Below are 15,019 nucleotides of genomic sequence, written 5' to 3'. Positions count from 1 at the left end.
TTGAGAGGATCAATTGATATGTTTGTTGAGGAGGAGCATATAAAATTAGTATAATGAATATGGTTGAAATTAACAATCTTTTCATACAAAATTCTACCAATAATCCCCACAAGAACAGCTACCATCTCTAAAATGATGAAACCTCTTGTTATCTCTTACAATGATCTCTCTATCTTCAATACTCGATAATATCTTTATGAAGTTATGGCAATCTCCGCATATCCTCAGATTCTTCATCACCCTTATAGTAGTGCCTGGAGACGTGTTTATAAGACCGAAAGCGATAGCTAAACGTTCACTGTGATGCATCAATGCTTTCTCTTTAGCTTCTTCGTCGATATCATGAAGAACATACTTTGTGTCTGGTACATAGCCTGCATCTCTCACTTCTTTCTCTAAAGATTTCAGCTTTACGTAGGCTTTGCTTCTATCTGCAATAGCTTTCTTCTCACCTGAAATCTCTGGCTTATCTCTTCTAACCTTTGTCGACTGACCAGAAGGCGAGATATGTTGTAAAGTAGTATCTTTTCTAACTACCGAACCTGGATTGGTGTTTTTCTCGTTTCCCCTGCGGTAAGAAAGTTCTCTGGCTTTTAATCTGCCACCATTCGAACCATCTAAGTTTCTTTTAGCGGTTTTAACAAACATTTTGTGAGCAGTTTCCTTCACTTTGGTCTCAACTCCATCAAAGCTTATCCTTTTCTCGGGTTCGACAAAGCTTTGAACTTCACCCTCACCCGCAATTCCCTTTACTCTTGAGGTGATTCGTTGAAAAGATGAAGTTTCTCTCTCAAAGGGGATTGCTTTAGGGACAGGGAAGGAGCAAAAACTCATGGAGAAAGCAGCCTCCAAAGCCATCCCTTTGTGGTCAGTTCGAGAAACAGATAAGCTTTCTTTGGAGGGTAACTCACTATGTGGAGAGAGAAATAGAGAGACCAATCTCTCACACACAAACAACTTCACAAACTGCCAATAAAACCACTGTTTACCTATTAGCACTGGTCCACAAAAAAGTCTCCTTCATAACCACTATCTCATAAATCACTTGTGTGTCAACAAATCTGAAAAGATAAAAAATTTCTGATCAAGAACAAGATTCACAAATGCTAATTGAAAACATATATGATTAAGAATTCAAAGATTTTGTTGTTACCATTGACACAAATCCTTTAGCTTTCCAGTTTCAATACTTTTTTCTTTTCAATCTGAAGCTGGAAAACTTCAGAGAATTCCTTTAGTAACGACTCATGTGCTATATCTAACAACTCCAAATCGTCAAGCTTAGTATAACACATGTCCCCATTTACGTGTTCTCCAACCTCAATCAAACCCTTTACACTTCCAACCCCACGGTTTCTTATCCCACATGGAACTATTGAGTTAAACGGTGTTAAATCTGTTGTGACATTAAGAGCTAGACCATGATATGTCATCCATTTCGACACACGGATACCTATCGCTGCCAGTTTTTGGTTGCCTATACACAAAGAGATCAAACCAAACAAAATACATATATGTATTACTTCACTGCCACGATCAGATCAAATCACAGTAAAAAGTAAAACAAAAGTGATAGATTGAGGAACATACCAACCCAAACTCCAGTGAAACCGTCAAGACGAGAAGCTTTGATGGAGAAAGCAGAGGAAAGAACACGAATGACTACTTCCTCAAGCTTCCTAAGGTACCAATGAAGATCCATCTTGTGATTCCGGAGATTGATTATAGGATACATAACTAACTACATTTTCAAACAATCACATTCAAACTTACAACTATCAACAACAACACAACATTATTGATGGAATTGTAAGAAAAACAAATGAGAGTTGAATTGTGTTTTTACCTGACCAGGACCATGGTAAGTGACTTCACCACCACGTTCAGTTCGATAGATATCAAAAGGAGCATCCTTTACATCAAAATTGAGATAATCCTCTGAACTTCCAGTTCCCATTGTGTAAACTGGAGGATGCTGTAATAAAATTACTGTATCAGGGCACTCTTGGTTTCTTTCAATCAGAGCTTTTTTCTCATTGACAATGCTTTTTTGCCATGACCAAGCTTTCTTGTATGGAACCAATTGATCGTAGAGATCGAAACACTCGCACCTGCCAAAAAAAAACAGCGTATGTGTTATATGCATTGATGGCGGAATGCAGATAACGTGTTCGATAAAATTCCTGAGAGACTTAAGATTGAAAAGAAAGAACTTTTACTTTCTTGGGTTTTTGTGATTCTCCGAGTTTATCATCTGGACAGATGCTGATGCTCTGTTTCTGTTGAGGTTACTATGATGGTGATGATATAGCTTCGGGTTCAAAACAGAGCTTGTTGCGATGGAAAAAATCATGTTTTTCGAGATAAATTACCAAAATTTTTAAGGCTTAAGAATTTCGAAGAAGAAGAAGATTCAATGTTTTTCTTGGAGATAGAAAATGGCGGAGACACCGATGAAACGATGAAGGGTAGTTTCGAAATATTAGAACATTGTTAGGGCTACTTTGGTCTTTTGAAAATAAGGTTTTGCCCTAGTTAGTGTGTTAGTATAAATAGGCATAGAAACCGAAAGGTTGAGAATTGTATTCAGAAAACACACAAAATCTTCAAGTTTCGCTTTTTTTTTGTCCAAATTATGTTTTGAAATGAAAAGAAATTATCGTTTATCTTCATAAATACGATTTTTCTTTTCTTTTTGTTAAGACAAACGATAATCTCCTTATCATTTCAAACTATGATTTTTTTTTTTTTTTTGAATGATTTCAATTTGTGTTGATGGTTTTCGGTGCGAGAACGAAAAGAAAAATATTAATTGTGGCGATGATGAAGAAAAAATGACCTTTTATCACATGATTGAGATTATTTTTTAATCTCGTGATTACCTTTCAAGCACTTCTGAGCCATGTTTTTTCAATTTTATTGATCGATTCTTTTTTTTTTTTTTTAGTGAAGAATAAAAAAAAGTGTTTTAGAAGAATATTAAAGACTGATTTTGAATTATCAATAAAAATATATATATGCGCTGACATGACTGATTTTTTATTCATCTGTAATGGGTTTGTTAATTCCCGCAAGATTAGTGACAATTATAAGCAAGAAAAAGAGAATCAGAGGCGGCGTCAATTAGGGTTTTTGATTTTGATGTTGACCTCCTTGATGAGGAAGAAGACTAGGGATTAAAAATTACAAAATATAGTGAATTTGGAGTTAGACCGTGGAAGACACACTATTTGAATGATATCATTCATACATATTATCTTACCAGTTACCAAATTAATTTGATTTATACACACTATTGATTAATTTGAAGCATCGTAGTACCCAGAATGCATATCTATGTTACACTTGTATTCGGTAAGATAATATGTATGAATGATATAAACGAAAAAAGCAAATACAAATATTTGAAACAAACTCGAATATACGTTCAAACTACCAAAAATTGATCTAGAAGTTGAAACCAATGTACTTCATAGAAAATGGTTAAAAGATAAACGTGAGAAGACGATTAAGTTATGGTTATGATTGGATAACAAATGGCTGAATAGTAGTAATGAGGTAGTTGCAGAATATAACACAAAATAAATTAAAATATGAATGAAAAGAAAATTTGAAAAATTCTTTTTTTTTTTTTGTCAACAAGGAAATTAGCTCAAATGAGCCAATTATTTTTAAAAAAATTTGAAAAATTCTTCTAAAATTATTTTTAAGAGAATAATATATCAAATAAAATATATATATATATATATATATATTATAATTTCCTAGTACTACATAATAATTTTAGATTAATATAAGAAACTAGAAAAAAATTCAAAGAAAATTAAGTAATTGTTATAAAACATAAAGCAAATATATAGAAATAGTATATTATATATGTATATGTGTATATACATATGTATGATAGTATATACTATAATAAACGGAGAAAGAGATCGAGAGTGGAGGCAGAGAGATACAACAATGAAACATTAGTGTTATTACTTCACTCTCTACTTCTACTTCTTACAACAATGATCGCACATATATATATATATACCACAGTAGCTTTGTGTCCAAGTTAAAATAGGATAAATACAAGTTACTTAGAGTAGAAGTAAATAATAAAATAGTAGAAAGAGATAGGTTTTAAGTGATGGATAATCACATCAATAATTATCCATTTTATAATACTCCCCCTTAATTATCCATCACCATTTACTTATTGTATACTGCCTCGATAAAATCCTTATCATAGAAAAACCATATAAGATAAATATCATGATAAAGGAAAAAAAGTATAGTGACACAATCTTCTCCTAGAAAAGACGAGTCTTTTTCTCTTCATAGGTTTCGTAGGTGACTCATATCGATCATTTTTTGCTTCGAACAAACGAGTCTACTTTTCTTCATATCTTCCGTAGATGATCTGTATCGATCATTCTCTTCATTCTTCTGAAGAGAGATAGACCTTCACCATTGACATTCTTCTTTGAGATCGATATTTTGCGTGTTATTTGCTGCCTCGTTAAAAACCTTATCATGGAAAAATCCAGTGGGATAAAAACCATAATAAGGGAAAAAGAGTGCAGCCACGCGAATCATCATATTCTCCCCGTGGAAGTATCATCTTCAAAATATGCATTTTGATCTCTGAAAATGCATTCTGAATGAGGTAGTCGGAAGCACCTTTGTAAGTAACTCTGCTACATTGTTACTTGAGTTGATGGACTGGCTATCAACTTCCTTATTCTTCTCGAATTCTTGAGTGTAAGAGAGGAATATGTCTTGTTTTGTCGCTCTTGGTGTAGCTTCCTTTGATTTGGGTGACATATACAACAGAGTCAGTGTTGTTGCCTTTCAGTTGCTTCTTGCTAATGGATCTCAACAAGCATTAACTAGTTGATGCTGATCAAACCCTCAGTTCGAAGTTCTTCGCCAACATGTTACGAGGCCCCAGTCTTAGGTAGAGAACTATTGGTTGACGTTCGGGCATCATCCGAGCCATTAGGGATTCTCGATACGACATATGAGCACAATTATTTTGGCATGACTTGAACAAGCAACGGCTAAAGTCTATCACTGAAACGTCGTGAAATCGTTGTTTTGCGATTTATCTTTATATTAGTCCGATATAGATCTTCCATCTGGAGAACTAACTAAACCAAACTTGGGGGCTCCAAAATATATTAAGCCCAAGTTAATACCTTTGCAATAGAAGATACGTTTTAACTCATACTCAAAATCTACATAGAGAATGAGTTATATGCTGCAAAGGGATTAGTAGAAAATGTTATGCACAATTCATAAAATATATAAATGCTCGTCAGCATTTATATATGATCTTATATAACTATATATATATATGTATATATATATTTGACTTCCTTTAGAAGTGATTAGTATAACATATATTTTGATAGATGTTTAGTTTGGAATATCTGGAGACATATTTGTCTTTCCAAGATCTTTTATTCCAAATAACTCTTTAAGAGTTTTGATGATGTTTAAAATCATCACTGTTATGTTTTCAAAAACATAATTACGATATCATATATTTTTTGGGATAAGCTCTTCAAGCATCCCATGAAGCATATTTCAAGTCATTTATATAGCATCCATTTTGTTTGATAAGGTATTTTAACAAAACATGGCGCGACACACCATTTTGTTATATCATTATACCATTTTGATGCTTGGACCACTAGTCCAAAAATTACCCGTCTTTCATACGAGTTTAATATAGACTTGATTACCTCTTTATTGGCCAATATATATCTCTATACGCTCACAAAGCGGAGATTTATGATCCTCATTAATCACATTTGCGCTATATCATTTTATTGTCGACATTATGTCTTTGGTTCCATATTTTCTGTGATGACATGGTTAATCGAGATCTCTTTAATAATTATATAAATGATTTTATTCAGGTACATGATTTCGTTATTAACCATATCAATCGGTTTTTCTGCTCCTCTTGAGTAGTATCTTTGCTCCTCCTTAGGAGTTTATGTGCTCCTCTCTAGGAGTCTATTAGCTCTTCTTTAAGAGTCTATCTACTCCTCTTTAGAAGTTCATTTCCTCCTCTTTTGAGAGTATAATCCTCCTTTTAATTTGCTCCTTTTTCTTTTCGAGGATTTTATTTATCTTAGGAACCAAAGTAATCTATCACGTTTCTTATGTGTCATAGACTTAGTATATCATCCGTCAGAGACATATTTTATTGGAGCATTTTTACCTGGGATGTGAGATTTCTCAGAACTACAAGTTCATATTCATTTAAGCGAGGATCAATATGAAATATCATTCATCAGCTTTTTGCATTTGATTTGCAGTATACATTTTGAATAGTGGTCTTTTGAACTTTTGAACAATCAAGTTCACATTCATTATATTCATTTGTTCAAAGATCCAAACTATTCTATGATTTCCCCATAGTGATGTGATCTTTATCATCCAACATGATGATATGAAAATCTTGCAAGAGGCACATCTCTCATAAGATGGCTCAATATTATTAGAGCGGAGACTCATCTCCTGCATCTATATATTTCATCCTCTTTGGATGGTATATTTTTATGCGGTGTGGAGGAGCATTTTAAAATATATATATCACACACCCATAAGATTCAAAATGAGAAATATTTGATTTCCAACCATGAATACATAACATGGGAGAAATATTTCTTTATAAAATGTTGGTGTCATATACAATATTGACTACATGCAAAACTGCATGTTCCATGTTTTAACATGGAGATTAAATCACCAAGAACCGTTTTGCAATCTCTTAGGGTTTCGCTATGAACGATTCATTATAGCTCATTTCAAGAGTGAAAATCATGGATGTTCCACTTTATCATATGCGACATATATATGTGATAAACTATAGGATATGACTTCACCAAAGTTATATCGCTCTGGGGTGCCAAATTCACCAAAGGTTATCGACTTATTGTCGATGTGGGATTCCTTTAATTTTCCCCTCGAGATGATAACTCTTGGAGTTTATTCATCTCGTACTGAATCCCACTTTAGGATCAATAACATACCGATTTCGGTCATATATATTATCTGTGATCCTTATAGAGATGTGGGACTAGTATTATCCCCTCTAAAGATGATGACTTTTTATGACCATTCATCTTTGACCGAATCTTATTTTTAGATCGGTTATTTTTGGGCTTTAATTTGGGGATTTATTAAAGAAATCAAACCATCATATATACAGTGAGCTTGTTGATCCAAAAGGATGATGAATGGGCCAACACTATATGATTCTGGAGGCATAGCCTACTACAGAATTAAGGAGGAGGTATATAACCATCGACTCCATAAACAATAAATAGAAATTTAAATGAATTTAAATAAACTTAAATAAATTCAATATAAATTAGATGTTACCTTAAATATGAATGAAGTGCAATGCTTACAACCTCATGAAATGTGAACGGGGACATGCAATACTTTTGAAAGAACTTTTGTTCCTCTGAACAAATTCTCAATGATTTTTAATATCATTGATTGACCGGGATGGTTTGACCGGTATTGTTATACTTAAAGCATAAAATAATTTCATATTTACTATTATTTTGTCATCTTTCTTTTTGTATGATATAATCATGTACATGTGTGTCTCCAATATGGCCGATCTTGCGATACCATATTTATTTATAGACTCAACATAATAATTTCATTAAGAAAAAAATGTCTTTAAAATTCCATGAGTTTCTTTGAGACTTTGGAGAACACTAGACATCGATAACTATGAATCTGATGTCTTTGGAAGTCGATCTATCTATCCAGAAAAGACATAGCTTTTATTTGATCGTAAAGGAGGCAGAGCCTACCATATATAACGATCTATCTATCCGGAAAAGACATAGCTTTTCTTTGATCGTAAAGGAGGCATAGCCTACCATATATAACGATCTATCTATCCAGAAAAAGAAATAGCTTTTATTTGATCGTAAAGGAAGCAGAGCCTACCATATATAACGATCTATCTATCTAGAAAAAGTCATAGCTTTTATTTGATCGTAAAGGAGGCAGAGCCTACCATTTAACCATCTATTCGGATATGATTTAGCTATAGATTTGATCAAAAAGGAAGCAATGCCTACAACTTATGACGATCAATCCGGAAAAAGGTATAATTTCACGATGTCTATAATATATATGTTCTATAAACATAAATCGAAACAATATAAATTTAAAATCTGCAGCGGTAAAGACATCGTTCTGATAACGTGTTATAAAACATAACGCAAATATATAAAAATAGTATATTATATATGTATATGTGTATATACATATGTATGATAGTATATACTATAATAAAGGGAGAAAGAGATCGAGAGTGGAGGCAGAGAGATACAACAATGAAACATTAGTGTTATTACTTCACTCTCTCTACTTCTACTTCTTACAACAATGATCGCACATATATATATATATACCACAGTAGCTTTGTGCCCAAGCTAAAATAGGATAAGTACAAGTTAGTTAGAGTAGAAGTAAATAATAAAATAGTAGAAAGAGATAGGTTTTAAGTGATGGATAATCACATCAGTAATTATCCAGTTTATAACAGTAATGGATTTTATTTTAATGGGGAAATAAGTCAATAACTATACCCATCTTACATAAAGATTGAGTTGGTTTGGAGTTGGACAAAAGGATAAAAAGATTTGGTGGTAAAGATGGAAAAGAGACAATTTTCGTAAGATTTTAGAAAATAGCATGTAAACATTTTAATTGAATAACATGTTATTTGTCAAAACATAAATGTGTTTTCCAAAAAAAACATGTTTATGGAAAAGAATAGCATGTTTTCTAAATAGCGTTTAACTTATAAAAAACTTGTTATATTGAAGTAAATAGCAAATGCAGTTGGAAAAAAGTAAAGTTATTTACAAAATAGACTCGTTCGTGTTAACTGGAGAGAAAAAAAAAAGAAGATTCCAATGACGAAAAAGGAAAAGTAAAGAAAAATTAGATTTAACAAGAAATATTTTTTTCGTTTGTTGGAGGGTCGGTGACATAGATCAAGTCGAGATAAGTCGAAAGATAAAAAGAATCCAGTAATATGGAGAGAGACTCAATCGTTAGAAGGAGAGAAAATCCGGTGAAAGGCTAAATTGAAATTAGAAGCACAAGAAAGAAAAACTTGTCATGGAAGAGAGAGAATACTACATTAACTCATGCTTAATATCTTAATTTCTCTCCAGAATTTGTGTAAGAGTTTTCTAATAATTATAAAAAAAAATTATTGGGTCTACCATATTGCATACCTGTTTTACAAAAATATCAAATTCATAACGTTAAGTGACTAAACTAATCCTGATCAACTTTAGACATAACTGAACCAACACTTTTCTTTTGGTGTCTTGTCTTTTCATCATTTGTTAGACTAATTTTAAATTAAAGTATATAGAAGAACACTTAACCTTTTCTCCTTCCATTGTTTGTCTCTCCATTTCTCTAAAAACCAAAAATCAAGAAACACAACTCCTTATTTCCATTGTTTTCTAGCTGTCTATCCAAAAGCTCCAACACAAAACTTTGGCTTTTTTGTTCCGCAGTCGAGGAAAATTTACTAATAGAGGATATTTTTGTGTGATGTATATAATATTTTGTGATGTAACTAATATTTTGATGGACATACTTTACGACTTGTCTATCTATTCCATATTTGTCCACTACGATCTTACTTTGTTGTCAAGATTCAATTTTATAGACCAAAAAAATTGAATGTTGTCCAAAACAACAAAACTAAGTTGTCTACCAAAAATTTTTTAACTTGTATACAGACTTAATAAATTAAAACTTGTCCACAAACAACAAAACCAACTTCTCTACAAAAACATATCAATTTGTCTAAAATCCGAACAAGTAAGAACTTGTCTTCCAAAAACAACAATAACAATTTCTAAACGGACCTAAGAAAAAAAAAATTTCTTTAACACCCATAAAAAAAAAATAACTTCTTTATAGACCCATCAAAAGCAACTTGTCTACAAACTAAGCAATAACAACTAGTCCACAAACCCAATAAATTGGAATTTATCTGTCAAAATGAACTTGATAATTTGTTTATCGGCTCAACCCTGTCTACAAAAATACCTTTTCTAGAAATTCATCAAAAATAACTTGTCTATAGCCCCAAAAATTTAGAATTTGTCTACGAGAATCAACAATAAAACTTATCTACAAAAAAGAAAAATTCATGTCTACCTTGTTATTACACCTTTCCTCTCTATTAGCTTTTTTTTTTTCTTGTTCAAAACATTTACAGCTCATTTCTTTTGCTCAAATAAAATGTCAATATTGTAACTATACAATGTCGCCTCATGTTTATACGGTGTCATAAAAAGGACACAATTAGTTTCAGTTTCGCTTATAAAGAAGAGGGCATATATGACTTTTTAAATGCCTCTTGTGGTAATACAAGAAAGGAGTTTTCTCTTGTGGTAGAATAGAAAAGATTTTAACTAAATGTCTTACTCTCAACTAAAATCCCTTTGTGTAATTGGTGCATATTCTCGTAATTCTAACTAGGGAAATTATGGACAATTTGTTTGGTCGCCTCGTCTACAGAATTTGCTCCACCAGATCTGGTTCTTCTAACAAATATGTGCTTTGAAGTGTAAACATGGCATGATTGTGGATGACATCTTCCTAAGGTGCATTACTTGTTAATCATTTGGTCAATCACTTGTGGCTTTAGAAGATCTGCGTGATGGAGAAGAGTACTTAGTAAAATGGACAAGTTTGGTCTATCAGTCTGGTTTACTAAATTTGGTCCACCGGATCTGGTTTACCATTCTGGTCCACCGGATTTTGTCTATCGAGAGACAAAATACATAAATTTGGTTGCCTATAACCTAGTTGGAAACTAGATCTGGTCCACCAGAGGTGCAACACATGTGTCTTTTGAATCATAAATTTCTAGGGGCAACTGAATGAGATGGATGGTTGAAATGAGAGAGTTGAAAGTTTGGAAAGAGAAAATTTAAGGTTCGGAGAAAAAATGGTGGCTTGGAGAAAGATGAAGGTTTTTTTTTTTGAAAACAGAGTAATTGGCTAAAACAAGCCAATATGAAGGAACATTGTTTACATAGGTAACTAAGTGTGAAACTGAACGAACACGTCGCGCTAGATTATCCGCTTTACCATTTTGAGAGTGAGGAACGTAGAGTAATGAAAAAGAACCAAACTCCTCTTTATCCGCCTGTATGTCCTCCAAATAAGGCGTAAAAGCTGGCCACTCGGAAGGCGAAGACACCATCTTCACCAAGTCGGAGCAGTCGGTGAGGAAGACGGCAGATTGGTTATCCGTCCCAATCATACAACACATAGTAGCCCATATAAAGGCTTCAATCTCAGCATGAAGAGGTGAAAGACTACGGCGAAGGTTGGCTGCTCCCATAGTAGGGTCGTCTCCCCTAGGCGACATGCAAAACCATCCACTACCAGCATATCAATCTGTCGCTTTCCAAGACCCATCTACAAAACAAAGATAACTCAACAAATACCTAGGAACCCCTAATCCCCCACCTCCACAAGGTCCAACCAGAAGGTTAATATCCAATGGTGGTACCATATCCGCTGTCTGAGCCAGAATCCAGGCTTTTGCCTTATCCTCCGCTAAACGCAAAATTGCAAAAGGATTTGAATCCATATTACTAAAAGGTTTATCATTACGTGCTTTCCAGATATACCACAGAATCCAAAGAAAGATTTCCTGTGAGGGAACATCTGTAAACCGCCAAAAACGAAAATCCATGTATTGTCAAAACTGAGTCCAAAGGGAAAATGCCGAGGGCCGTCGGAAATTGCGACAGAGCCCAAACCTGACTGGCTGGCGGAGGTTTGGAGAGAGAGAAAGTTTAAACTTAAGGAAAACAAAAAAAAAATATCGTTGGTTTATTATGTTTGAGTTGCAAAAAGGTATAATGTTTTTTTGAGGGATTTTAGTGAGAAATACTATTTTCAAAACTAAAGTTTCGGGAATTGTCATTTTCCTCTTTCCCTTTCGAGCAGTGTCACTTACCATAATTGTGGCATAACGTGAAAAGAGGATATTGCCCTTACTTAATAGAAGGAGTTGGCATTGATGATGGATGGGACTGTTTTGTGGCTATCAAAGGAGAGCATTAATGAGGGGAGTACGATTTTGATGACCCCTAAAAAAAAAAAATAAGCATTTGTTGAAGTGGTCTCATGCGGGCATTAAATATATAAGGTAACATAACCAAACGATAGATAGGTTATTAGATAATTTGTGGACTATTTATTTGGTCTACTCGTTTGTGAGTATATGGTAGACGAGTTATTGGGGAATTTTGGACAATTTGTTTGGTTCACTAGTCTGGGACCAAAATTATGATAGACAATATGTGCAATATTTGCTGTTATTCTTGCTGAGAATTTTGGTGATTGTGTGGTTGGCAAATACTCATAGTAAGGTATATTCAGTCTAATTGAAAGAATAAAAAAGAATAGAACCAAGTTGCATGTCGATAGACCATAACTACTAGGCCGGTGGACAAAAACGACAAGATCTCAAAACTGTAGGTTCAATAGACAACATATAAACTACAAGTGCAGGGACAAGAATCTATATACAAACTTGTTCATCAGACAACTAAGTGAAGAAACAATTAGGATAGAAAATATGTTCGTGACATGATGATTAGACAAACTTTAACAAAAGTACAACAAGAGTGATAATCGAAAAGGAAGTACATTGCACAAAAGGAACTACAAAAGCTTATACAAAATAACAAATAACTTATGAGCAATAAAAGATTTTGGACGGACAAAATCATTTATCTAGACATTACCTGGGTTGGATCCAAAAGAGAGCTGAACGATCGAAAATAATTATTAGTAGTGGAGAGGTTGGATAAATTACAAATCAAATCTGAGCAATGAAAGAATTTAGAAGGACATAATCTCGGGAACATTACCTTGGTTGGATGTGGATTTGGTCCGTCTGATTGACAAGAGATCTACACGAGCAAAATGATTATTAGATCTGAATCGGTTTAATTAAATGATTGACAATTTAAGAAGCGAGATAGGCACACCTGGGTGGACTTTGGATCTGGTCCATTGGGCTTACATGAGTTCTACACGACAGACAAATGGTTCGTTAATAATAGACATTTTTGTTCAAACCCTACCGGATTTGGTCCACAGAATGTTGATACACGAGGGACCATTATTTCTTGCTATCGATAGACAACATCCGTAGAGGGACAACTGTGAAGACTTTACATGATGGGTCCACCGAGAAGGTTGACTTGGTGGTTTGTCGCCACTATGAAGGTGTCGTCAACACTGGATGAAAAAAAATATACCTTCAGAAAGCACCATACAACAAAGATAACATAGTACCGACAAAAAGAGATGGATGCGACAAATAGAGATGGACGACTTCCATAGCTAGATTCAATAGGGAGAATTTCAGAAATAGGGACCTTGCCTTGTTTGTCAGGCGGAAGAGACGGTGCACGTGGTCGAAGAATCATTTGGAGGAAGGTTTTGAGAGTAGGTTGTCGATCCATTATTGCCAGCGTCAAAGTGATGGAGTGAGTATGGTTTTAGTCGCCGAGAAAGAGGAGAAGAGAATATGAAAAGTTTTTTATAATTGTTTGACAAAAAAAAAAATTCTCCTAATAAATGTATGTATGCGTGTCAAATCTTATTTTTTTTTTCTCTCTGCAAAACAAGCGAGGGTAAAAACGTCTTTCTCCTTCACGTCGATGACAAGCGGGAAAATGAATTCCCGAAAGTGGAATTGCTCTTAACAGTTGTTATTGTGCATTGCACAATTGTTAGATTTCTCTTTCTTTTTTTGTCTATAAGTTGTGGTAGGCGGAAAAAAGATTTGGGAAATGTGGCATTGGCCAAAAAGATTGGTAATGTACATGGCATATTTGGCTAAATTCTCTATTACTAATAGCCTAATTCTAAAGAAAACCTAATAAAATGACTATGGTTCAGTTTTTTCCAGGTAAATGACTCTTTTTGTGGAAGGTTATGGTTGGGTTAAAACCAAATTAACCCTTCAATCTATAGTTTTTATAAAATGATACATTTGTTTTTAAAGATGAGACTGGCAACAACGAACAATTCCGGTGTGAACGAATTTCCGACAACGAAAAGAGATCCAGCCTCTAATGCTATCATGATAATGGTGGTGGATAAGGATGAGGTGGTGGTGGTTATTGAGGTGACGGTGATGGATTTGAAAGAGATAATAACAGAGATTTACATATCTGGTGGAGGCGGAAGTTGTCGAGAGTTAAAATCTTGTAGAGGCGTTAGTGGGGATTATAAAGGTAGCAATGGTGATCTAAAAGAGCTGATCAAGGAAAAAAAAGAACAAAAATTATAGTACTTTTAAGAAATAACATGGATCAGAGGATGTTCTCAACAACATGGATCAGAACATGTTCTCTCATTTTTAAGTTAGTGTGAGGAAGACACCACTAAATGTATACTCACGTGTTATGGAACTTTAACTTCCATAAGTCAATATATCTGAGTGTAACTTATCCCCCAAATATAATCAAAAGCTGTCAACAAAAGATGAAAAACGGACTAAAAGTGATGATTCCCTCTGGTAGGACGACATACATGGTTGCGTTTACGAGCATGTTCTTCGTTGTGGTGTTGTGTCCTACATGCGTATCCATACCAACAATCTTCCCTCGCTGCTACATCCGCTGGCAAATGATTTCTAGGTAGTGTTATCCGGAACCAGTATAAAAGGAACCCCACCAGCTTATCATAACAATCACTGCATGTATAAGATAACATACATCACAATCTCTCATCACAATCGAAAGACACTTAAAGGACCATAAATCAGAAGAGTATACACCCTAGACCATTAACTTACTTGCAAACATGTGTTGATGCAGTTATCATCTCAGCATGATTTAGAGGCATTCTCGAGCGGTCTGGATAAAAAGACATCATTACAAATCAATACATAAGACATGAGGGAATCAAGAATGATAAG

General features: G+C 34.0%; 4 protein-coding genes across 4 annotated transcripts in view; all 4 read right to left on the bottom strand.

The window, feature by feature from the left end:
* On the bottom strand, positions 41-1,056 carry LOC104758053 (pentatricopeptide repeat-containing protein DWY1, chloroplastic-like). Its single transcript, XM_010480859.2, has one exon. It carries the CDS (start codon positions 856-858, stop codon positions 94-96), a length of 765 nt encoding a protein of 254 aa, XP_010479161.1. The 5' UTR covers positions 859-1,056; the 3' UTR covers positions 41-93.
* On the bottom strand, positions 969-3,742 carry LOC104758054 (putative lipoyltransferase-like protein, chloroplastic). The gene is made up of 5 exons (XM_010480860.2): positions 2,220-3,742; positions 1,847-2,111; positions 1,591-1,741; positions 1,154-1,477; positions 969-1,061 (listed from the first exon to the last, which is right to left on the bottom strand). Exons 1-4 carry the CDS (start codon positions 2,351-2,353, stop codon positions 1,170-1,172), a joined length of 858 nt encoding a protein of 285 aa, XP_010479162.1. The 5' UTR covers positions 2,354-3,742; the 3' UTR covers positions 969-1,061; positions 1,154-1,169.
* Positions 12,661-13,769, bottom strand: LOC104758051. Its single transcript, XM_019239324.1, has 4 exons — positions 13,267-13,769; positions 13,077-13,118; positions 12,957-12,998; positions 12,661-12,852 (listed from the first exon to the last, which is right to left on the bottom strand). Exons 1-4 carry the CDS (start codon positions 13,554-13,556, stop codon positions 12,816-12,818), a joined length of 411 nt encoding a protein of 136 aa, XP_019094869.1. The 5' UTR covers positions 13,557-13,769; the 3' UTR covers positions 12,661-12,815.
* Positions 14,375-15,019, bottom strand: part of LOC104758050 (E3 ubiquitin-protein ligase CHFR-like) — a 6,046-nt gene continuing 5,401 nt past the window's right edge. The window contains exon 15 of the mRNA XM_010480858.1: positions 14,375-14,794. Within this exon, the coding sequence (XP_010479160.1) occupies positions 14,596-14,794 (199 nt within the window). The 3' untranslated portion in view covers positions 14,375-14,595. The remainder of the gene's footprint in view (positions 14,795-15,019) is intronic.

The sequence above is a fragment of the Camelina sativa genome, chromosome 17, assembly GCF_000633955.1.
Source record: "Camelina sativa cultivar DH55 chromosome 17, Cs, whole genome shotgun sequence".
In the NCBI taxonomy this organism is placed as follows: domain Eukaryota; kingdom Viridiplantae; phylum Streptophyta; class Magnoliopsida; order Brassicales; family Brassicaceae; genus Camelina; species Camelina sativa.
The sequence above is the reverse complement of the archived record's forward strand: the minus strand, read 5'-3'. Positions and strand labels throughout refer to the sequence as shown.